Source organism: Prionailurus viverrinus, chromosome A2 (genome assembly GCF_022837055.1).
Source record: "Prionailurus viverrinus isolate Anna chromosome A2, UM_Priviv_1.0, whole genome shotgun sequence".
NCBI lineage: Eukaryota > Metazoa > Chordata > Mammalia > Carnivora > Felidae > Prionailurus > Prionailurus viverrinus.
Window position 1 is genome coordinate 38,361,258 of NC_062562.1, and position 23,305 is coordinate 38,384,562.

At 42.4% G+C, this 23,305-nt stretch overlaps 1 protein-coding gene across 6 annotated transcripts in view; it reads right to left on the bottom strand.

The window, feature by feature from the left end:
• Positions 1-1,530: 1,530 nt before the first annotated feature.
• Positions 1,531-23,305, bottom strand: part of EIF4E3 (eukaryotic translation initiation factor 4E family member 3) — a 67,842-nt gene continuing 46,067 nt past the window's right edge. For 5 of the 6 annotated variants that reach the window (XM_047845273.1, XM_047845282.1, XM_047845285.1 and 2 more), the window contains 5 exons: positions 15,790-15,884; positions 14,092-14,152; positions 11,477-11,543; positions 7,920-8,075; positions 1,531-3,559 (listed from right to left, as the gene is read on the bottom strand). In XM_047845273.1, the coding sequence (XP_047701229.1) occupies positions 3,513-3,559; positions 7,920-8,075; positions 11,477-11,543; positions 14,092-14,152; positions 15,790-15,815 (357 nt within the window). In that variant the 5' untranslated portion in view covers positions 15,816-15,884 and the 3' untranslated portion in view covers positions 1,531-3,512. Of the gene's footprint in view, positions 3,560-7,919; positions 8,076-11,476; positions 11,544-14,091; positions 14,153-15,789; positions 15,885-21,947; positions 22,081-23,305 lie in introns of all 6 variants that reach the window. The other variant, XM_047845294.1, reaches the window with a different exon arrangement.

Sequence of the window (23,305 nt, forward strand, 5' to 3'; positions counted from 1 at the left end):
GTAATATCTAGTCAAATTTTTATAAACCCAGACGAACAAAATGCACTCAAATCTTAAAATAATTACACAAACCTAGCTGGATAAATTACACGGCTGAGCCAGAACTGTTGGCTGGAAGGCAGCGCCACCATGTGATCGCTCCAAATGTTGTCACTTTTGTTTAAGTACAAAAGATGGGACCCTCTATGAGCTGGGCTTCTCATGACAAGTACCCACCTCCTGTCACTATAAGGCTATTTGCAAACACCAGCCTGCAGCATGACTTTAGTCACTGAGAGCCAGAGAGAGAAAATGAGAACTGTTTATAACGTGGACATCTGACCGTGTCCAGGCATCTCAGTGGCCAGATTAGATGAGGTATGGCGTGCTTGATCGGGGTGAGCCGTTTTGGAGTTAGGTTGACAGGACTTTTGAGTTTTTTCAGGTCAAGGAAGCTTGGACTGCGTATGTAGCCTACAGACTTTAATGCCCAGCTCTGTCGCTTGTGACCCCACGTCCTTTCACAAGGGACAGGTTTGATCAAGTCTCTGCTAGTAGCCTGTACACTGTGTCCACTACTCAGTGATACCCAAAGTTTCGTTCAGCTATAAAGTCTTGTAACTGTGTAGATGGTGCAGACATGAGCTAAAGTCGAGAAGAAAGTTGAGAAGGAGTCAAGTTAGACTATTTAAAGTTCACTAGAGGTGTGTTTGCTTTTGTGTCTTTCGCTCTGTCAATTTTACCATGAATTTAATAGCCACATTATGTTAAATGTAAGTGTTTGCGGTAAACTATCCCCTCATTTCAGAAATGTGGAGACGTCCAGCAGGGAATCTTTAAATGGGGTGAATCAACACTTCAGGAAGTGCTTACAGAAGAAAAGTGAAGATATAGACAAGTTCCTTTAAGTTGATATTATCCGTCCTTATTAAACGGGTATAACTTCCCCAGTGTAAGCAAGCACCTGCAACCTAACAAACCTAGCATGGGATAATGGGAGAAGAAAACTGCATACTGGTTTCGATCAGAGACCCTGGCTCTGCATCCAGACCTAAGGAATGACAAAAGCGAGAAAGTCAGGGCTGTGACTTCCATCTGGCTCTCTGCAGAGAGCAGGCTGCACCTGCAAGGACCAGACGGAAACATCAGGATCCAACTGCAAGTTCCCACTTCCCCCAGCATGGGTACGGTGCCCTAAACAGAAGTCACATGCCCCACAAGATATTTCCTTGTATCTCAAAAGAGTATTAGCTTCTTTAATCCAAGAAGGTAATGAGAGGTTTTTAGGCTGATTAAATCAGCTTAGTTCATACAAAGTCTAATAGGAACTACATATTCAATTAAAACAATTTCTAAAGCAAAATCTGACAAAATCCACTCTTAAAGTAATTTAGATAATAGGTTCTTAACATTTGGCAAATTAAATCCTTCTCACAGTTGGTATTTTCCACAGGGTCAGAAACAGGTGCAGAAGTTCTCTGGGACAAAAATGTACTTTGTGTGTTAAGCCATGTGTCATGATCATAAACAACAGAAACTAGAAAACATTAATATGAGCCTAACATTCCTACTTATTTTATTTTTTTCTTCAAAGGCTACATACATGCAGAAGTTGAACATGTCACCACAACGCTTTAAATAAAGTTCAAAAAATAAAAATGCTTCAAAATCCATTTACTTATGGAAATATATATGACAATTATAATGAAGATAGGTCAATCATCCTTTTTTCTAATCTATCAGAAAAATACTTATATTATAAAAAAGAATTTAAATTCGTGTTCAGAATAATTTTTTTTAATCCTTGAATGACTAATTTAAAACCAAGTTGGATGTCAGTACAATGCTTAGAGAAGTGAGTTCCAGGCTCTAGAAAAATGGATCTGATATTCTTATGACTCATTCTGAAACCACTGAAGAAAGTCAGTTTAGAAACAAAGGGTTTTTTTAAAAACTATGGTCACTGTGATTATGGTTGATGTGGTTAGTAATGCAAGAAAAGGGCACAACTTTTGTAAACAGATATCACGGAAAGTTTTGTTTACATTTTTGAATGGAGAATTTTATTTACAAACACAGGTTGGAGGCTTGAAGTAGCCCCACCTCTCTCTGCTGGTCAATACTGCAAGAGGGATTCAAAATCCTGGGTACGAGTTCTGAGCCCTGGGCCCTTGTGTGAAATGTGTAAGCACGTGTCAGCTCCCCTGACTCCAGAAAAAGCCAGCAAGAGGAAGTGTCTTCCAACGCCCCTGCCTTTTTCAGGTAAGAGCAGTAGGAGGCTTGGTGGAGTCAAGAGAGGGAAATGGGTGCATTTGGAAAGAGGCTCAGCGCTCCAGAGCATGGCCATTTCCTTCTACTAAAACCATTATTTCTTTGGTAACATAGTACAATATATATCAACAATTCCAAAAATTAGTATCAACAGAATGCACTCAGAGTTCCACTTTGTCAATGTTCACATTCATCCTGGAAATGAGATCGACCCAGCTGCGCCTAAATGAAAAAGGCAGGGGCGAGCTGCCCAGGCTGGAGGACTATTAATTATTGGAAACGACATACAATGTGAGCAGGAAAAAGGGATAATTTAACAAAGTGTGTTCAGATACATCTGGAAAGCCCTAAGTGGGTGGGTACACATACCCAAAATTCAGAAGCAGCTTTACCTCAAACAATTAAAACATCACCTCCTCTTTAAATCAGAAATACAAGGTTTCCTACCAGGAGAAATTCCTTGCTACCACTCTGTGCCTATCCTTCGAAAAGGCCGAATTGAAATTGTGCTTAGAAATACTTCCACAGAGGGTCTGAAGACCTAGAGTTTGATTTATATCCTGATACTCAACTGTGATTATAAGTTTTCATGTTAGGCAACCCAACTATGATTTTCCTTTTATTGCTAAAAAAAAAAAAAAAAAAGTTTAAAAAGTAAAGAAAAATAAAAGATGTGTGTGCTGTCAGTGCAAAATCAGATTAAGTATGTTTTTTCTTTTTCCTGGGACAGAAAAAAAAAACAATGCCCAGTGCACAGTGTGTAGGAATGTGTCACAACAAATAATCAAGACAGGTTTCACCAAGCTAGTATTCCTCCAAGTACAGTGTGGTTTTCAAAAGCAGTATTGTCACGATTATGCATATTCTCATTAACTAGGTACAGCAGAGCTACTTAAAGGGAAACCGATTTCTTGTGCCTCAATAAAAGGGGAGTGTAGAAAACAATAATTAGACTGAATAAGGAAATTTAAAAGGACCCCCAAAAAAAAAAAAAAAAAAAAAGCCCAGAGTGAAAAGAACAGAGAATTTAAGAAGCCAAAAAAGAAAAATAAAAAAAAGCAAATAATGTGACGGTAGAAACCCACACAGTCTCCCCCAACCCCACCTGCCACTTTGAGCCCTAAGTGCCCAGTCTGCAAGGGCAGAAACCCACTCTAAATGGACCAGCATCGGGCTTCGGCAAGTCTTCTCTTCACTCTCCCTCCTGTTAAGACCGTTTCCAAAACCAATCAGCAAAGGACAAAGAATTCTTTAGAGTGCAATTAGTGTTTTCCACGTCCACCTTCAAAAGCATGATGCTCTTCATGGGCTAAAGGACAGAAAAAAACAAAAAAGAAAAAAAGGAAAGAAAACTTTAAGCAAAGGATGGGGCAACCCTTCTCTAAGGCATCTCATTCAGTTTCCCCAAATGTTGGCAAGAATGCAAATACCTTTTTGTGCCAGTAACTGTTAGCTAAGGCGTGCATTTCCTGAGAAACGTAATAATGAAAATTAAAACAAGGAATAAACAAGCAATGGGCATGCTGCCTGTTTCTTCTTGCTGTGCCGAGAGGATGAGTAATCCCCACGAGCTGATGAAGAGAAATATGCAAGTCTTCCCATGCTACAGGGGAAAATGTGCCCCACAGAATGCACGGGGTGGGAGACCCCATGTTACCCACGCCAGGGCCATTCATGGACCTATCCTTAGAAATAAAATAAAACAAAAATAAAGCAAAACAAAAGAACAACACAAGCGGGTAGCAATCGTATTTACATCTCCCCACCTCTGAGCACCCCTGTGGGAAATGAAGTTTCAAAAAACTGATGGGTCTTTTATTTTTTCCAATCATATTTTCTTTTTTAATTAAAAAAAAAAATCTCCCCCCCAGTCCTATAGCCTGGCTTATGAAATTACTAATTACAGTTAGGAACTCTAGAATGAAAAATGGTGCTATCAAAAGTATTTTTCAAAGACTTAACAATTTTGTAAAGTGGAAGTCGGAAATGAGACACTCATGAAATGCATAACATCTTGTCCAAGACAAAAAAAGCCAAGGGTGGAAATCCACTTCCTGAATCCGGCTAGCCATCATCATAAAGCAAGGGTAGGTCCTCTTCTCTCAAGGGTACAAGCCACCGGGGCTTGGGTCTAATAAAGCCAAAGGCAAATCAGAATTCTCTGTGCTTTGTCTTCTGGTCCCCACCCCTCCCCCCACCTCCCATGGGCAGTGAATGGATGGGCTGGCCGGCTTCACCTGTTAAGCCCCTCCCAATTCTCTGTTTTTAGTATAGACTAAATTCTTCAGACCAGTGTCTAAAGGGGTGAAGGGGTAGGCAAAGGGATCGTTTTCCCTTCAGGATCATCCTGGAGGTTCATCCCAACTTGTTCTTTGGATAAAACCCTGTGGGGGAAGCACACTTAGAGCTCTTGGGATACTAGGGGTTGGCCAAATTCCTAAGGACAGCCTACAGAAATGATCTAACTGAACACTTCTCACATGTAAATCTTTACAAATATTTCACTTTTTATGATTTTGTTTTCTTTTTAAAACAGTTTTTCAGGCCGGTACTGAAGCAAACGGGGTCTGATCTGCACTAAAATATACAGTGATGCTGGGTCAAGTGGTGAAGCCAACAGACCTCTCAGGGTTGCTGGGCTCCAAGGGATAAATCAAGAGATACGGACTGTCCAGAGATTTTTATTGCTCTGAGTGTGAGGGACCATTCTGGGGTGGGCATAGCTGAGATACCAGAATAATGCAAGTGTGATGGGCCATGGAGATAGCAGAATGGAACATTCAGAACTGGGCGAGTTCTGAGAGACACAAGTTCTTTCAGCCTTAGGTTAGCCTTGGTGGCAAGAGAATAGAGAATTCTTGAAATCAGGAGTCAGAGGACTTGTTCTGGAAGGGGGCAGAGAATAAACATTTTATGCTCTGCGGGCCATCCGGTGTCTGTCCCAACAATTAACCGTGCCACTGCCAGCACTGGAGGAGCCACAGACCACGTGGGCACAAAGAGGCCCTGCTAGGTGCCAGTACACTTCGTCTATATACGGACACTGCAATTTGAATTTCATACAGTTTTCTTGTGTTGCAGAATGTCGTTCTTCTTTTAATTTTTTCCAACCATGTAAAAATGTGAAAACCATTCTTAGCTGCAGCCCTTACAAAAAAGAAGGCAAGGAGGGGGCAGATTTGGCATAAGGTTCATGGTTTGCCAACCTCTGCTCTAAATAATTCTCACATCAAAAAGATGTCATTCAGCTGCCCTAAAGAAGGTGACAGAATTGGTGTGGGGGAGGGTAGAACTGGGGGGGGGGGATTGGGTGGGGGAAGGGTCTCTGTACACTGTGAGTTTCTCAGTCAAATAATTACTCTGTATCCAAATCATGTATGACTTAACAACGGCCCAGTTCTCATCTCCCCTGCCGGAGGTCTTGACCGAATATGCTTGGGCTCTTTCCACGTGGAAAACCTGCCATGTCACCTGGCTTTCGTACACTTGTGAATACTTACACCAGGATCCTATTAACAAGACAGAATAAAAGCAGAGAGTTGGCCATTTCTAACTTAGCTCACCCTACGACTGTTCTCCATCATGCTGTGAATAAGATTTCTGCACAAACCTCATTTTTCCAAATCAATTCTGCAGCACGTGGTATATAATAACCCTACTGAGTAAAGGACTGCCTGCTTTATATAAAATAAAGAGAATTGCTTGTTTTTTCCAATTCAAATTTTTATTTGAATAATCTTTGAGTCTTTAAATGTTAATTTATGCCATTAAAATATGGATTTCTACAGAGACCCTAGCCAGTTCTGCATTACTCACAAACTTCACAATGGCATCTATCTTTAGGGCATCTATTCAACTTGATTCAACTGGCCATGTTGCAACTTTCCCCCCAGATTTGGCTCCCCACCCCCCCCCCCCCCCCGCCCCTCAAGCCATCATAACAACTAAGCTGTGACTCATCCTTGTTCAGTCTTACCTGATTATTACCACTGCCCTAAAAACTAGCCTAACCACCCTGTGGCTTAATTTTCTAATGATATACTCCTATCATCTTGGACCTGCTGCTAACCATGTTCCTTGGAAATTTAATGAGAGAATTTTGAAGTAGAAGGAACCTTGGAGATCATTTAAGACGAACCTCCTCGATATTTTGGTGAGAAAGCGAACAGACGGGAAGATGTGACTTGCTCAAGGTCACACCGTTGAAGGGGGGACAAAAATTCAGAGTGCCTGACTTAATGATTCCAAACTGCTTCTCTCCTCTTCTGAGTCAAATGTGGAGTTGCTTCAAAGGTGGTAAAGAATGCTGTAGCCCCATTTATAAATGGCCATGAAACACACTTCTTCCAGACAGGCTTGTGAAGGAGAAAAACCAGAAAAGACCCCTGGTGACCTTTCAATTAATATCTGGATTGAAAATACAATTAATGTGCCCTAAGGAGGGAAAATTGCATCTGCAAATGTGCAATTTCCACACTGCACAGCCAACAATCAACTTCGGCAGGGCCATCTTTCTATCTCTTTTATTTAAACTTTCATTTAAAATTCAGAAGCTGAGCACCTCCTGAATACCGACAGAAACAGGTCAGGCTTGTTGCTTAAAATCTAAATCATTTGGTCTGGGAACGTAGGATTCCTACGAGGGAGGTCTTTGTTTTAATAACCTCTATGATACTAAGACAATCTCCAAAGAGCATTTGATTTTTCCCCTCCTTTTTGGCAAGGGGCTATCTCAGCAAAACTGAGATGCACTCCCCACTCCCCACCCCACATCTCAAGACCCCTGGAATCAATACAATGTCATTGTTTAATTGGGAGCCTTTTATTTTTCCTTCTTACGAATAGTAAAATGACACCATAGTCAAGGGCATCTTAGAGTCCATGAGATACCAGAGTTTAAAAAATTGGGTCATCGGCTCTTGGGGTAGTTTGGGAAGTAGGAATTGATCCTATGTATGTGTAGGGCTATCAGTACGTTTCTCTAACTCACTGTTAAAAGTGTAACCTGCAGTTTGATCTACCAAACATTGGTTTAATAAGCACAGGGGTGTTTTCATTATGAAAAAGATGACTTTTTCAAAAGAGCACACAAAAGCAATGAACATGAATCATGATGGAAACAATGGGTCCACACACCTATTCATACTGTTAACATTTCACCACTGTGCGTGAATTCTCTTTCGTTCTGTGTCACAGTCTTCCGTAATGAGGAAGTATTAGCATTTCAGTAGAACATTCAATCATCCCCGCGCTCAGAACAAGTTCCTCCACAAATACAGATGTTATACATTATAAATTCCTGTTTATGAAGGGATGATTGAATATCTACCTGCCAGCTCATATAATAACATTTTTGTTATTGTTGCTTCAAATAGAAGGTAATTTTTTTCCTGAGAATGACAAATTTAAGATCAGGCTTAAATTTCTGAAATAAATACAATATGTATCACCTTTTCTGATTCATGTGTTTAGATGATAATAAAATCTCATTTTAATTTCTGAGACTAAACTTTTTTTTTTTTAAACAAAACGCGTGTATTTTATTGAATTATTTTCTGGATTATAGAATTTTGAGTGATTCTACCTCCATCTCATTTGCAACACAGTCTCTATCTTTAAAAGTATGACAGAATAAGCTAGAAAGTAATAACTGAAAATGAAGCACTTACGTTTATAAAATACTGCTTTAAAAGATATGTGGGGCAGAAGTTCATAGATCTTTTCTAAAACGGTTGCTTCGCCCACTAAAGACGCATTTACATTCCAGACTTGGACGACATCTTCCCGGTCCCGGACACTGACACTGACTCCTATTACTTCATCATCTGAGGGAAGGCAGGGAAAAAAGAAATGAGTGATAATGTCAAGTCTGTCTACATTGTTTTTTAAGCACTTATCATGTTAGCTGCAAATTATGGACTCGATAATAAAAAGGTGACACAAGAGAACTCGTAATAAATATTGTTTCTAAGGGGAAACGTTGGACAAAAAGCAAGTTAGTGGACAAAAGCTGAAACAGTCACATCACATTTATCCAGGAACTTAGATAAACATCATGTTCCAGCCAAACGAATTTTCCAGATAAGTAATTTATCCTTTTTAACATGTTACCAAAGCTTTTTGACTGATTTCTTAGTCTGTTTTGATGAGACTTTTTCTAAAATGGGTTGCATAACGCTCTATCCTATGAAAGCCAAGTGAACTCAAATGAACTTTTCCTCGATGCTTGACTGTCTTTGTTAAAAACAGCAAGTATTTCTCCTGACTGCCTGCCAAACGTTCAGAGATCGTGGGGCGGTGAGCGCTATTTGCCCCAATACTAACTGGCCCCAAACTGTGTGTTCCAAGTGGCTCATTCTGTTTTTTTTGTGGTTTGCTTGTCTGCTCCTTTCCTTTTCATTCTTTCTGCTCTCCAGTGCTTTTCCCTGGCCATCCCCCTTCGGGTTTTGAACTCTGGGCTACAGAACCAACGGCCATCTGTTAGCGTTGTATATAAAGTAAGAGTAAATATCTTCGGAGTTTGGCTCTGCTATTCTGGGGCTTCCGTAAATGGACATTAAAGCACTCATCTACACTGATTAATGTAGGTCTTTTATTTAACTAAATTCTGGACTGGGGTCCACTTTGTGGATATTTGAAAATGGTGGCTGGGGAAGTTAAGGCTTTGTCGTACCATAATATGCATCCCTGCAGCCACTTACTGTATGTTAATTTACAGGAAAATGGCAGGAGTAAAGAGTTTTGACTCCTGGTTTGCATGCTCCTGGCATATTAATGAAACACGGTCAGCTCTCTCTACTTGCATGCTCAACATCTATAAGTAAAATGCGAAAGATGAGCATTATCAAAATTAGGAAATTTTGCCTTGAATAATATGCTTTGTCTAAGTGGCCTAATTTGCTCTAAATCCATATATCTAAATATTTATACCGTCAATTTTTCCAGCTGTCTTCTGGGGGTTAAAACATTCTAGTATTTAATGCAATTTAAGTGAGGGCATGTTCAATTTACTAAAGCAATTCGTCTTTAGTAAAATAATTTCTTTGTTTCCTCCTTCCTTTCCTTTCCTCCCTCCCTGCATTGATCCTGGCTAAATGTGTATAACTTGACGCTAAATGATGCCATTTATATAAATGTTTGAAAACAGGCAAAATCAGCCTATGGTATCAGAAGCCAGATCGGGTGGCCACCTTTGGGGGAAGGGAGGGCAAGGAAGGATTCTGGGGGGTAAGTGATGCTCTGCTTGCTCCCTGAGAATGCAGTTACAGGAACCTGTTTACTTCATGAATATTTATCAAGCTGTACACATTACAATTTGTGTATTTTGCTGCATATATGTCACATTTAACCCAGAATTTCCAAAGAACAAATAGGACCTGATGGTGGCCATTCCTTGGCCAAGAGAAACTTATTATTGCATCAAAAATGTTGTTTTAGTTCAGGTTTCTCATTTTTTAAAAAAACTTACACCTCCAACGTATACTTGCTAAAACTCACTATTAAAACTTCTATGTGAACAGAAAATCACCAAGTCAAGAGAGAAACCCTACACGTAGTTGACTATTTCCAAGAAGGGCCACGGAGACACGAGGTCAGCTGTGTAGGAAACATCAACATTGTCTGGTCTTTGGGTAGGGCCTACTTCTACACTGTTGGCCGGAGGGTGCTGTGACTGATGGATGCTGACTCTGCTGAGGCGTCAGGATTTCGGTTTGGCTTGGCTGTCGGTAACTAGGTGGATCCTACTAGCATAGCACTTTCAGAAGCGGCGTGGTAAAAGGCTGCAACTCTTACGCAAAGGCAGATCCATCAGCGGACGTGTAATATTCATAAGTAGAATCGACCAGCAAAACCCTAATTATTTTAGGGTACCGGCACCATGACAGCTAGGAGGAGCCACTGTTTAAAGGTGGGGGAAGGGAGGCCCAGAGAGACTGGCCGACTTGCTTCAGGGGGCAGAGCCAGCTTAATAGAAGAGCTAATGCTTAACGGACAGTTAATAGTGGACTCGCTTCCTAAGTCAACCGCGGAACAACAGGCCTTCTTTACTCAATCCTGGCTGTTTATTATTACTTAGACTATTTTCCCTGGTTCTGGAAACAGGAATAATTTGCACAGGAAACTTCCTCTCCCAGGGATTTATGTGTTTATAATTATACCCAGGACGCATTTTTGGCTTCATATTGTGAAGCTGCTAATGACTCCCTGTTAAAACAGAAGGAACCTGTACTTTTAAGACAATTTCATCCTAACCCAGGTTTTGTCTTAAGGGAATGAAAACTGGTGTAATAAGGAAGCAAAACAAAAGGAGAATTATTGAGACTGCTAGTAGATGAATTTGAAACTAGCCATGACACTGGCGTGGCCTGGGGAGGGGGGACGGGCCTGAAGACAGTACCAACTAAGACATCTGAGGACTAATTAATCAGTACTAATTTACCTAAAAAAAGGTTTTTTTTTTTTTACCTGAAAGCTGAGCAGGTAAATTGTTATTCTAAATATTACCTCAGGAGCATTCTGCAGGAACTAGCCAGGAAGAAAACCAAACTTGAAACAAACAATTCAATTCTCCTCTTTCAGTGTTTTCATGATTTAAAAAAAAAAAAAAAAAAAAAGAGCAAAATAAAAATGCCCTTAGGGAGGCTTGGAGAAATTCACTCAATATTTGAAAATGCCTCTAGACCTTATATTTTAGCTTCAATTGTAATAATGGTGGGCACATCCTTGCCTGGCCTTTGTTAAGTCTGTTCAGGTAGGGGACCACAAGAGGGACAGGAGGAAGGGAGAAAAAACTAAGGAGGACAGAAAGGGCTGTGCCTGACTAACTGTAAACCCCGCTAGACCTCAAAGGCACATCCCCCCCTGGAGGAACTGGAATAAGAATCCTCCCCCAAATTGTGTTAAGACCCAAATGATACCAAATTTTCTTTTCTTTCTGCTATTTACTTTGGACAGATGTTCATGGATACTATTGAGATGAGCTATGTGGGAAAAAATATATGCATACACACATATGTATACATGTAACACACACACGTCAATATGCACACATACACACATCACGAAATGCCATGATCACATGAAAAAAACCTAAGTAACTTCACAGTTACACAGTAAACAACTTCGAAACATGTCAAAAGCCAAACACACAAAAACAAACCTCTCCGAGGGACAAGCACAAGCCAAGCACACATGAGCGGGGGAACAATGGTGCGGGCTTCTTTACCTGCAGCGGCACAGTCTGTGAACTGTTCCCCGATTGTCGCTAACAACAATTCTTTCCAAACTGTGGACTGGCATGGGAAAAGAATAAAAAACAACAAACAAAACAAAACAAAACAAAAAACCAAAAAAAAAACAAAAAAACAAAAAAAAAGACCAATAACAACATAGATATTTTTAGACAAGTATCTCCAGGAGCTAAACAAGTCACATTTTCTTCAGCTTCATATGCACTTTTCATGCCCATATTTGGAGCCCACAGATATCCCCAGATCACAGGTGTCAACACTCCCATTATTGGCACATACAGTATTGTTTTACAGATAACCTTACACAGAGACATACGAGAGGTCCAGAGTTGTGTCCAAAGCCACAAAGCCAATCTCTAGTAAAACCCAGTATGAAGTTCAAAAGAATGGGGGCTGGGGGAAGAATGTTTTCAAGCGTATAATGTTCAATTCCTTTACCTTTCATTGATTCAAAATGGATCACCTGACTACAGCTGAATGCTATTAGTAAAATCCTTCTCTCCCAAACCCTTCCTTCCCTCTGTTTTTCTTGCAGTTTATAAGGTACTTAAAAAGCGACCCAAGTGATGAGCACTTAAGGAAATTTCCAGTTTAGGGAATACTAGAGACTTGCAGATTTCCATCCACTGGAGACCAACTGTTTATGCATATCCCTGGAAGGATCAGTACGTGGGCCCATCCACCTCCTACAAGTGACAGACCTGGAGCCCCTTCCACCCAAGATCTCCTAAGGCCATCCAGTCAGCACCCAGCGTGCACTCACAGGTAACTGGAGGCCTAGAAGTGCTTCCAGTTATTCCCCTTTGAAAAGTTCTTGGTCCTATTTATCGTCCTTGCCAGAGTTCACAGGCCCTGAGCTCTCTCAGAACTGGGTTTGAATCCTGACAGGTTGCAGAGTCTGGAATAGGAAGTGAGGAACCCTGGGGAGTCTCAGTTTCCTTAGGTGAAGGGGGGAATAACAATGGGCTGGCCTCCCAGGGCTGTTGTGACCATGAAATTAGTCAACAGATGCATTCAAAGGGCTTAGCACTGTGACTGCAGCAACAGAACCTAACAGTTAAGTTCCGTTCAGCAAATAGCTGCAGGCTTGCTCTATGCCAGGTACTCGCTACATATTAACTATTAATAATAGTGTTTATTACTATGTTCTAAGAAGCTGAAAGCAGCCTCGCTGAATTTTTAACCAAGAGGATAGCAATTAAGCACTGTGACCTTTCACTGTCAAGGAGGATTTTATTTTCCCTTTCCTAGATGCTCCCTTCTCGAAATCATCTTCTCCATTCGCCACCTATCCCACATGCAGTGTCTTACACTGTTGGTGATGAAGCTGAGGGTGTCGCAAGGAAGCCAGGGGCAAGGGGAAGTTCCCTGCCCTCGCTGGCACGTCAGACAAGGCTGGCCCACCACACTCCCACTCCTCCACAATTCAAAGCGCGTGAGGTTCTTGGCATGAGGACACTTGTACAAATATGGACATGTTATTATCTGTGACTGCACATGGCCAGGGAGAGGAAGGGCCAAGGTGCACAACAGCTACCATTTAGCATACATTGACATCACGACTGTTTCTACCATAACTCAAAGCCTGGTGTGGGTAAATAAAGAACCTGAGCAGGAAAAGGCGTTCTCGCCAAAATGAAAAACAACTTACATTCTCTCATTCTCTTCCATTTTCTGCGTTCCCTCCTTCGAAAGGGGGGCAAGAGGAGCTTCACAGGCCTGGCCTGGCTGTTCGCTCCGCTGACATTTTTTAGGAAAGCCAAACACCAGGCAAATCCTGGAGCTGCGCATCTTGGCAACAGCTTGCATCATTCACAAATAAATCCGGTCATATCTTTAGGTTTGTGCTTCTAGGGAAATGACTCAAACCTATGGGTCTCTGGAGACACTGCAGTTCTTTGAGCTTATCCACATAAAAGAAACCATGAAAAGGTGACTTGGGTAGCTTGTGCCCTTTCATCCATTTTCAAAGAAGTGTTTTGGTTTCCCAAAGCTTAAGAATAGGTTTGCGTGTTCATTTTCAGTCTGCATGATGAATGCGAGCCCATTCCTAGAAAATCTCGGTTTCTGAGGCTTGGCCGCTAGAAACAAGCGTCCCTCCAACCAGGCTTTCATCAGGCTCTCAGGGAGCTAGGGACAGCCTCTCACAAAACCCCCAAGAATGGTAGGACGCTTGGCCTTCCAGGCATCTCCTGCCTCTGCACCAACATCAGGGGAGGAAGGACGAGTGAGCCCTTGGTGGGCGGGATCCTGCTTCCCACTATGTACACCAACTTCCACACGTTAGTTACGGCTGGTGAGGAAATGACCGCCACAGTCAGCCTTTCTGGGAGGTCTGTGGGTATGTGGCTCTTCAGACTTTACGATACAGTCACACTACCACATCATCCCTCTAGAGAAACACGATACTACATTTTCAAGGTGACACCGTGAGGCAGAAAATCGCCAAGGTCAGAACAGAATTTCTCACCCCCAGTCCTGTTCTGAGACTACCAGGTGGACTGTCTAAAAAGCCCAAGATGCTCACCATATGCAGTCAACAACAATCGCAACCATAGCCAGTTCTAGAAAAGGGTCAGAATTAACCTACCGTGCTGTCCTTGGGGACTTTCATCTTCCAGACGCCGCCCTTGGCATTACTCTCCTCTTCCCTAGATCAGAGACCAAGGTTTAAATTTATACTCAAGGATTAAGGAATTACATGCATTTAGTTCAACAACAGGTGACGTTAAAAACAACAAACAATAGAACATTCTTCAATAAACTCTCCCTCCATCCTTTCACCGGACAAGGAAGCAGATGAAAGAGAAAGGAACAGAGTGGAGACAGGGAGGGAAGAAAGTGGGATTCAGGGGCCAAAAGGGCAGGGGTGGTGATGGGACACCTGTTTCTCACCCTGAAGGAGGCGGAGATGAGATGTTCCCTACACTATCTGGGGACAGACCAATTAATACAGGGCTTTCCATATGTAAACACCTTTATGTTTCAGAGCCACATTCATGATATTGTCTCCTCTGATTTTCATATCAACCTTGTAACGTATGCCTAATGGGACACTTGGCCCCCATGGTGGGCATCTCCTATGTTTTCCTGTTTAGTATCTGCTTGCTCTTCTGGGAAAAGTACCCCAATTTCCCTTTAAGGAGCTACTTGTCCCCTACTTTATATCAGACCCATTCCAACAGGGTTGATTCCACATCCTAGCCTCAAAAGAGGGCTTATGACCCAGGTCTGCTTAGGAGAATAACTGCCTCTTCCTAGTCCCAGTCATTGGCCAGGGATGTAAAAGAGGGCCCATGGTGAGCCAAGGAGAGCCAGCCTTGGCATGTTAATGGGTCTGGCGAAGGCTGACCGTGATTCAACACGTAAGGCGCAAGCCTGGAACTCAGGAAAGCCATTTTGCCACCACACATGGGAAAACCTGCCCGAAAAATTAAATCAACCCAGAGGAAAGCATACTAAATCTGATGGAGAGCATCAGATTCCTAATAACATTTGAGCACTCAGATATGCCAGAAATCAGCCCTAACCAGTGGACAGCTCAGTTACAGGGACAAAGACAAATTCTATCTATCTATCTATCTATCTATCTATCTATCTATCTATCTAGGCCCACATTAGGCTTCTGTCATTGGCTACCAAATGATCCAGGGCCTATTTCCATTTTATTAACCAGTAAATAACTCAGAACAGTGGAGGGACGTGATATAAGAACGGATTACTAATTGAGACTCCAGCCTAAGCAAACTGGCTTATTGTCTGCCAACCTCATCATGACACCAAGCTATTAAAGAAGGATACCTTCCTCTAGACCCCGGGCCATGGCCTGCATCACGATGCTCTTTATGTGGTCCACGTGAGATAGGTCTCTGGGGAGCAACCATACAACAGACATGGATACTCCATCTGTTCCTCTCATCTCCCGAAAGCCTCTAGGCTTTTTCACTCCACTGTCCAGGCCATTAATGAGCAAATGAAAGAACACACCCAAAAGAAGCAGCATTCCACACAGAGAGCTGCACCCTAACTTCTGCATGCTAACGATGACCTATTTTTGGTGAGACGACAATGGGGTGTGCAGTGGGGAACACGAATCATCCTGGAGCCCAAGCTGAAGGAGACTGTGAGCAGCGGCTTCCTTCATAATTAAGTAATAGCTAAAATTACTTTCCATCATTACCAGGAGAAAATTACTTTGGCATTCCAATTTGGCACGAGGTAAATATTTTATGAGGTTCACGACCACTTCCCTCCCACCTTAACCTCAAATTACAAGTTAGACACTTACCAAAGTGGTCGCCTCTCTCCTCTCATTAAATGATAACTACATCTCAAAGGCAGGCTAGTCACAGGAGGGATATTATTGTACACACTCCAGAATATCTTCAAAAGAAAAACACTTTGTTTAATATACCCAGTATTGATTTACAATGCCACTAGATTATAAAATTAATGCATTAAAGAAAAAAAAAATAAGATTCTCATTAAGTCTTAACCATTCAAAATAGATTTTCTTTTCAGTATTCTTTCTAGTTCCCTACTAGAAAATGTAACATAGCATTAAAGAACGTTCCTTGCTGATGTCAGACCAAATTGTATGCTTCAGGAAGCTATGGTTATTAAACAAACATTCCTATGCAACATATCTCCACATATAACTGAGCAAGGACCTTGCTAATGACTTTTCAGGCAGGTCGATGGCATCTAACAAAGACTGTGGTGCTGAATCCATGTAATGAACCGTATTTCCTTACAACACAGACCCGCCTTCTTTCTAAGCCCCGAAGGAGACTGTTCCACTCTGGATTAGGCGATAGCTATAGAAGAGGAGGCAGAGAGGGATCACCTTAGGTACTGTCTCCTTTCCTTTCCCTCCTAGAATGAACAGGGAACAGCTCGGGTACTAAAGCAACAAGTTGCCCAAAACAGAACTCCATGTTCCTGTCCTCCCCAAATTCATACATGGAAACCCTAACCTCCAATGGGATGGGATCAGGAAGGGTGGTCTTTGGGAGGTAATTAGGTCAAAAGGATGGAGCTCCCACAACGAGATCAGTGTTCTGACAGGAAAAGCAAGCCCTCTTTCCATGGTGTGAAGATAGAACAAGACGATGGCTGGCTGTAAACCAGAACTCAACCCCGCAGGCACCCTGAGCTTGGACTTCTAGCCTTCAGAACTGAGAGAAACCAGTGTCTACTACTGTTTAAGCCAAACAGTCTGTAGTATTCTATTATAGTAGCTGGAACTAACTAAGACACAGGGCGGCTAGTAGACAAAACCAGATTATATAAAAATAGCAGAATAATACTAACAGTAGTATGAGGAGCAGCAAGAGCACCAGGCTTTGGCCCATGAACTTTTACATACGCGTGGAATCTATCCTACTGAAAACCTCATTTAGGGGCCCAATTATTATTCTTGTTTTTCACATAAGGAAATGCAGGCACGGAGACTAATCTGTTCCAGAGTCGCTGTTTAGTACGGCCACTAGGATTGGGACGAGGATTAGGCTTAAAATAAGAAAACCCTTCTCAGACCGTTTGGAACAGGCCATAGTACCACTACATCATCTACTCTGTGTGTAGAATTACTAGGCAAACAAGAGTTATCACTCTGTGTGGTGAGGTCAGTAAAGGGGGATTGGCTGGGTTTCCCAGTAGATGTGAGGAAAGCACAATTAACAGAACAACTAGAAAAATAAATCCTGGGGCCTTTTCAATGGGGTAATATCAGTAAATGAAATTTTTATGTAGGCTGGATGGTACTCCTTATGAGGTGTTCAAGCCTGTCGGTGTAAAAGTTAAAGCCAAATTAATGGCAAGAGCACCTGCAATGAAATGTAAGACAAAATTTAAGTCAGAAAACCACCTGACAAAAAAACAGAAGAGAAAACTACTTGGCAGTAGATTTATCAAGAATATCTTGATCCTTATACAAAAGTGGTGCTACATAGGGAAGAGCTGAAAATAGGTCAGTGGTAACAACAGCAGGCCCCCAAACAGGTATCTGTCTTTATGGAGGTATTCGCCCTATAATGATTTGCTACTGGTGGAGATGGTAACACTGCTCCAATATCTGTCTGGGGTGTGAAAGTGAATTTGAAACCCCACAATTAGATTGCAAAATGTGTCTTTTTTTTCCAAGAATATTTTAATATTTATTTTTGAGAGAGAGAGAGAACGAGCGAGAGCACGAGTGGGAAAGGGGCAGAGAGAGACACACACACAGAAACTGAAGCAGGCCCCGAGCTGTCAGCGCAGAGCCGGATGTGGGACTCAAAACTCAGGAACCCCGAGATGATGACCTGGATTAACTGCCTGAGACACCTAGTGCTCCCCAAAATGTGTGCTCTTAAATACTATGCTATTTCCTTTGAAAACGTTACTATATGTTTTAGGCACATCCTTCTCCAATCCTGGAAGCCACAGACCAGGTCAAGGAGTCACAGAATGAGGGATAGAGATATCTTCTTGCCAGGAAATGCCCTTAACCACATTGAGCATGCTGGTTAGCTCTAGTCTGGGACTTGTGCGATGATGTGGCAGTGACCTGTGTAGAGTTTATGGATCAAATTATGCTAGAATAAAAATCCCTCCTTTACTAAGAGGACTTTGGTGCTGTTAACCTTCACGCCTCCTAACGGGGCACCCAAAACAAAGCACCTGCCCTTGCCCCCCCCCCTTCCAAAGTTCTCGTATCCTGGCATTTCACTGAGTGTCTGAAGCACCTTGAAAAGAACACCACAATATTCTCCTCATCCAGAAAGAAAACACTCGAAGGATCGTGCTAAGGTTTGTAGCTGTAAAAGTTTCTCTTTTAAACCAGACAGCTGATTTTTTTTAGGCTTGGCACATCTGACAGGAGACTACAGCCCAAGAAGTTACAGCAATAGACTGAATTCTGACTTAAGGTACTTGTCAAGGCACATATTTACAAGTTTGTGTGTGAACACAAAACAGGAGCAAAACATCTGGTGATGCCGTTGAAAAGAGCCCCGTTTAAAATCTGCGGCACTAAACCGGTCTGTTTCCTTGTTGCAAACCTTATCCAACGTGTGGAATATTTGTTAAGTTATCCGTGGTAAACTGTGGTCCAGAAGTAGATGGTCTTCCTTCTGACATAAGAGCAGAAGGTCTCCATAGTAGCTTAGTGGCTATGTCACAGGCCTTTGTCATTCACCTCACCATGTGGGAGTTTCATCATCTCACATCATCACAAGAAGGCTGACTACTGGACAATATTCTGAGAGACAGAGAAAGACCACATTCGTGTAACTTTCAGTATAGTGTATATAATTGTTCTATTTTATCATCGCTGCTGTTAATCTCTTACTGTGCCTAATTATAAACTCATCTTTATCATAGGTATGTTTGCACAGGAAAAAAAAAAATCTTTGTATATGTAAGCTTCAGCACAAGGCAGTGTTTTAGGCATCCACAGGAGGCCTCGGAATGTCTTCCTGTTGGACAAGGGGAGACGACCGTATGCATGAGGGTGAAACAGCTTGAGGAAGGAATCCAGCCCTGCCCAGCTCCTTACACCGCCCTACCCACAGAAGTAAAAGAGCTATTTCACTGGAAGCTTGAGAACTCATGATGATATTCTCTGTAACACATTTTTATTTTTGTTCAAGCACCTAAATTTTACTACAGATAGAAACTTGCAAATAGATTTCAAAAGCCAAATGGCTTTTAGGATTCTTATAACTCCCATCATTAATTCTAAGCGGCCTGCAAATAGTAGGTTGAAGCAGACGTAAGCACAATGTTTCTGTACAGTGCTTAAGTGCTTCTTCCAAAAGCCTGAATGATCACTCAAGGATAAGGACAGGCAGAAGAGTCAGGTATCATTCGTTTGCTCAACATTTGCAGACACCAGTGAGGGGCAGGGCACTGTGATGAGTCCTTGGGGGAACAGAACTGCATATATGAGGGCCAGACTTGCCCTTGCAGTCTGCGCTTTGGTGGGTACGTTCTCAAGCATCATTCTGGCACCTTCCTTGAATGGAGGCAGGCTCATCAGTGGAGGTGAAAATCCAAGCAAGTCTACCTGGATTTAGGACCATGGTTCTCAGGATCACCTTCACAGTTCATGGGGCCCCTGAAACCCAACCTCGTTCTCCACATAATGAGCAGATAACAGCTATTTCATTGCATAATTTAATGATTCAAGGTGAAGTCAAAGTTTGTGATCTGCCTAAAGTAAGGAAGCAAGATGTGGTTAGACTCACTAGACAGTAGTGACCACTTGATGAATCCCTAATCCTCCAGTTCTGATTGGAGCCACCTGACCATTGTCTGCCAAACAGATCATCATTCACTATCAGAAAAACTGACACATTTCCTCCTCGAGTTTCTACTGGAATGTTCTCAAGAATAGAAAAAGACAATATACTTGAAAATACTAGAGAAGAAAACAATGCCATGCTGTGACAGGCAACCGGGTGTAAGACAAAACAAAAATGCCCAGCAAATTATACCCCCTCCCCCCAAAAAACAAAATTCAGAATTTCTCTTAAGGGCCATAGCATATGAAGCAGGAGAGCAGTTTTTTAAGTTCATTTAATTATTTTGAGAGGAGGCAGGGGCAGAAAGAGAGGGAGAGAGAGATTCCATGCTATTAGCAAAGGGTATGAAGTCAGGACCCTGATACCATGACTGAGCCGAAATCAGGACCTGGATACTTAACCAGCTGAGCCACCCAGGTACCCCAGAAGAGTATTTTTTAAAAAATAATATGCAAATATTTTCCTTTATTGGGAATGAATCTCTAGTTGTCTGGAGCTTGCTTCCCACCGACTGGATCCACGATATTTGTGAGGAAGGCAGAAAGAATCCAGAACAAAGAAGACAACTGAAGAACGTAGAGAACATTTTTAACTGACAGCAGACACAACAGGCTGAAAGCCAAGTGCTTCTGATTGGCAAGAGCTGGGCACTTGATAGAGAAAGGGGTTTTGCTCTGAATTCCAAAAAGGCCTGGCTTACAGAGAGAACCAAAGTTTGGAGGTCTGGTCATCGCTTGATGATAAAATAAAGGATAGGGTGTTAGGGCAATCTCTCACCACACAGGAAGTCACTGAATAAAATGCAAAGTCTGGATTGGGGAGCTAAGTGGAATTCAAACTTTGAGAGGAGAGAGCCCCCAGAAAAGCCTGGGGAAAGACATCAGAGCTGCATGCATCTGGCTTCCTGAATAAGGCCCGCAGGTATATGTGTCTTTGTCAATGTTGATACTTTTAAGTGCACAGGGGCTTCACAGAATGAAAGTGAAAGCCCAGAGAAAGTGGTTGGACTCAGGAGCTTATACACTACTATAATGAAGGGTGATACACTGTGAAAAGTGACTGGCCGAAGGAGAAGGGGTTCGGGGCTCCTGACAGGTGGCAAGTCGGGGAGGTAACTAGGACATATATGGTAGAGATGGCTGTTGAGTAAGGTTTGCTATGCAGACTCAAGTGACAAGAAAGGGGGATACTCTTACAAATGGAAGTTTACGCCACCTTAAAAGGGAAATGTATGCCCTGATGTCAGGCAGACGGGAGGGTAGAGGGCTCCTCTTGTGTCTGCTGTTTCTCAACTGTCTCCAGCTCAAAATAATTCTTATGCTAAAGTGGCATTTTAGGGGGTGGCATATTCCGATCCCCTTCAGAGACCAGGTTTTACATTTGAAGTGACTAAATTACTCTTCTTTGCAAGATTTAATTTGCCCCTTCAGCCCCACCCATACGAGGGCCCCCAGCAGAGAGAGAGGATCATGGGTAACCTGACTGCAGTTCCATGTTGGCACAAATGGACAGTTACTATAAATGCTGATCTCATTATACACATGGTGAATAAATTAGATGATAAAGAAACCTGCCTTAACCTGAAATTAAGTCTGTGCTCCACAGACTCACGAAGCAGTCCTGGCTGCAGTACCTTTTGTCTGTCTTCAATGCAGAGACACTGAGGGTCTCTTTCTTACCTCGGTCCCCTCCCTTCACCCAAATGGTTCATTCCAGGCCATTCCATTGCAGGATGCCACCCACTGCGGGCTGCCCTTGTGTTCAAAATTTGAATCAATCTTCACATCACTCTTCATTATCAGTACTGACCTATAAACCTCTCCTGTTGTTTGTTTGTTTGTTTGTTTGTTTAAGTTTATGAGAGAGAGAGAGACAGAGAGCAAGAGCACAAGTAGGGGAGGAGCAGAGAGAGGTGGAGAGAGAGAGAGAAGCAGGCCCCACACTGTTAGCGTAGAGCCAGACATGATGTGTGTGGGGGGACGGGGGGAGGGTGCTCACATGACCTGAGCTGAGATCAAGAGTTGGAAGCTTAACCGACTGAGCCACACGGGCGCCCCACACCTCTCCTTTTGAAAGCGACAGCCCTCACTCCCCAGTGATGTGGAAGGCAATCTGTCGCCCTAACCTACTGATCCGTAAGAGCACAGCCATCCCACACCTTCTGATGAGGGATGATGTCTTGATTACCACTGGCAGTACACAGGTACAGAAGGAACACTCTTGATTTTAACAGATTGTATGTATTTCTGATGAAGACTTTCTGTTTAGGATAAACGATGCTGGATATCCACCTACAAAAGAAATATGAAGTTTCTGTATTATGTAAATTTAAGGAAAAACTCAGCCAACTTATAGGAAATACCGGGGTGAACATGGCACCGGTGGAACACAGTATGGCCAAATCTTGAAGGGGATAACCCGGACGGCCGACACGGGATAGAGTGTTGTAGAGCAATGAGTTTTCATGGGTGGAAATGCTGGTTTTGTGGCAGGAAAGCTAAAAGACAGTGGGGACGAGGGAGCCCTCTCTTGCAAATCACATTTGGCAGGTAGCTCTCCATTGTCTCACAGGCAAAATCAGGCGTGTTCAGAAGCTGTGTCCTATTCTGTACTGTGTCCATTCAGGACGTAAAAACACAGGAGAAATGTGGGAAGTTTGGAAATGTTTACAAAAGAGTGAAAGGAATCAATAAGCATCTGGAAAACACAACTAGATGAAAAATGGAATTTTCCAAGAAAGGCAGGAAAGTAGGAAATAAATTTAACTCCAAGCGAAGAGAATTATTCTTGGCTACAGTGAGAGTGTCCTCAGCAGGGGTCAGTGGACCGTCTGGAGGCACGCGCCTCCCCACCTTCTCAGTCAGGGCAGAGTGAAAGAAAAAGAATTGAACTAGAAGGGGCGGGAGTTCTAGTCCCTGAGACGTGGCAAGATTGGCTGTTTCCACTAGATGTTTCGGAGCACTAACCTCTCAGTATCAGTGTCTCCAGCTAATAAATGGGAATAACCATTCCTCCCCGACTCCCATCAACATCTCTGATTTGCTGAAGGGCTTCAAAGTACAAAAAGCATATTATATCCTTATATGTAAAGCAGTCATTAATAACACATGGTTCTCATATTTCATCCCAACAGGGATGGGGAAAAATCAAGGACACAATTAGGAATGAGTTTTTTAGTGCTGAAAGAGGGAAGGTCCAAAAATCAACACATAATCACAGAATAACAACACAGGGGAACCAAGGCATGTCCTCAAATGAATTAAAATTGGCACCAAAGCTAGTTGTTAAATACTAAGGACTATTCGCAAATGTTTAGGACATTCACAGACTGGAATCCTCAGAGTTACTGACAGGTTAAATATGTTGTCGTGAGTAGAGGTGTCAGTAGGGGCATACTCTGGGGAATAATACCTTGAAATAAATAATCTACAAGTAGTGCTATGTGGTTTTCTGACAGAAAATGTGACTGAGGAAACTACAAAAAGATGTTCCAACAGAAGTAAGTGAATAATGGCA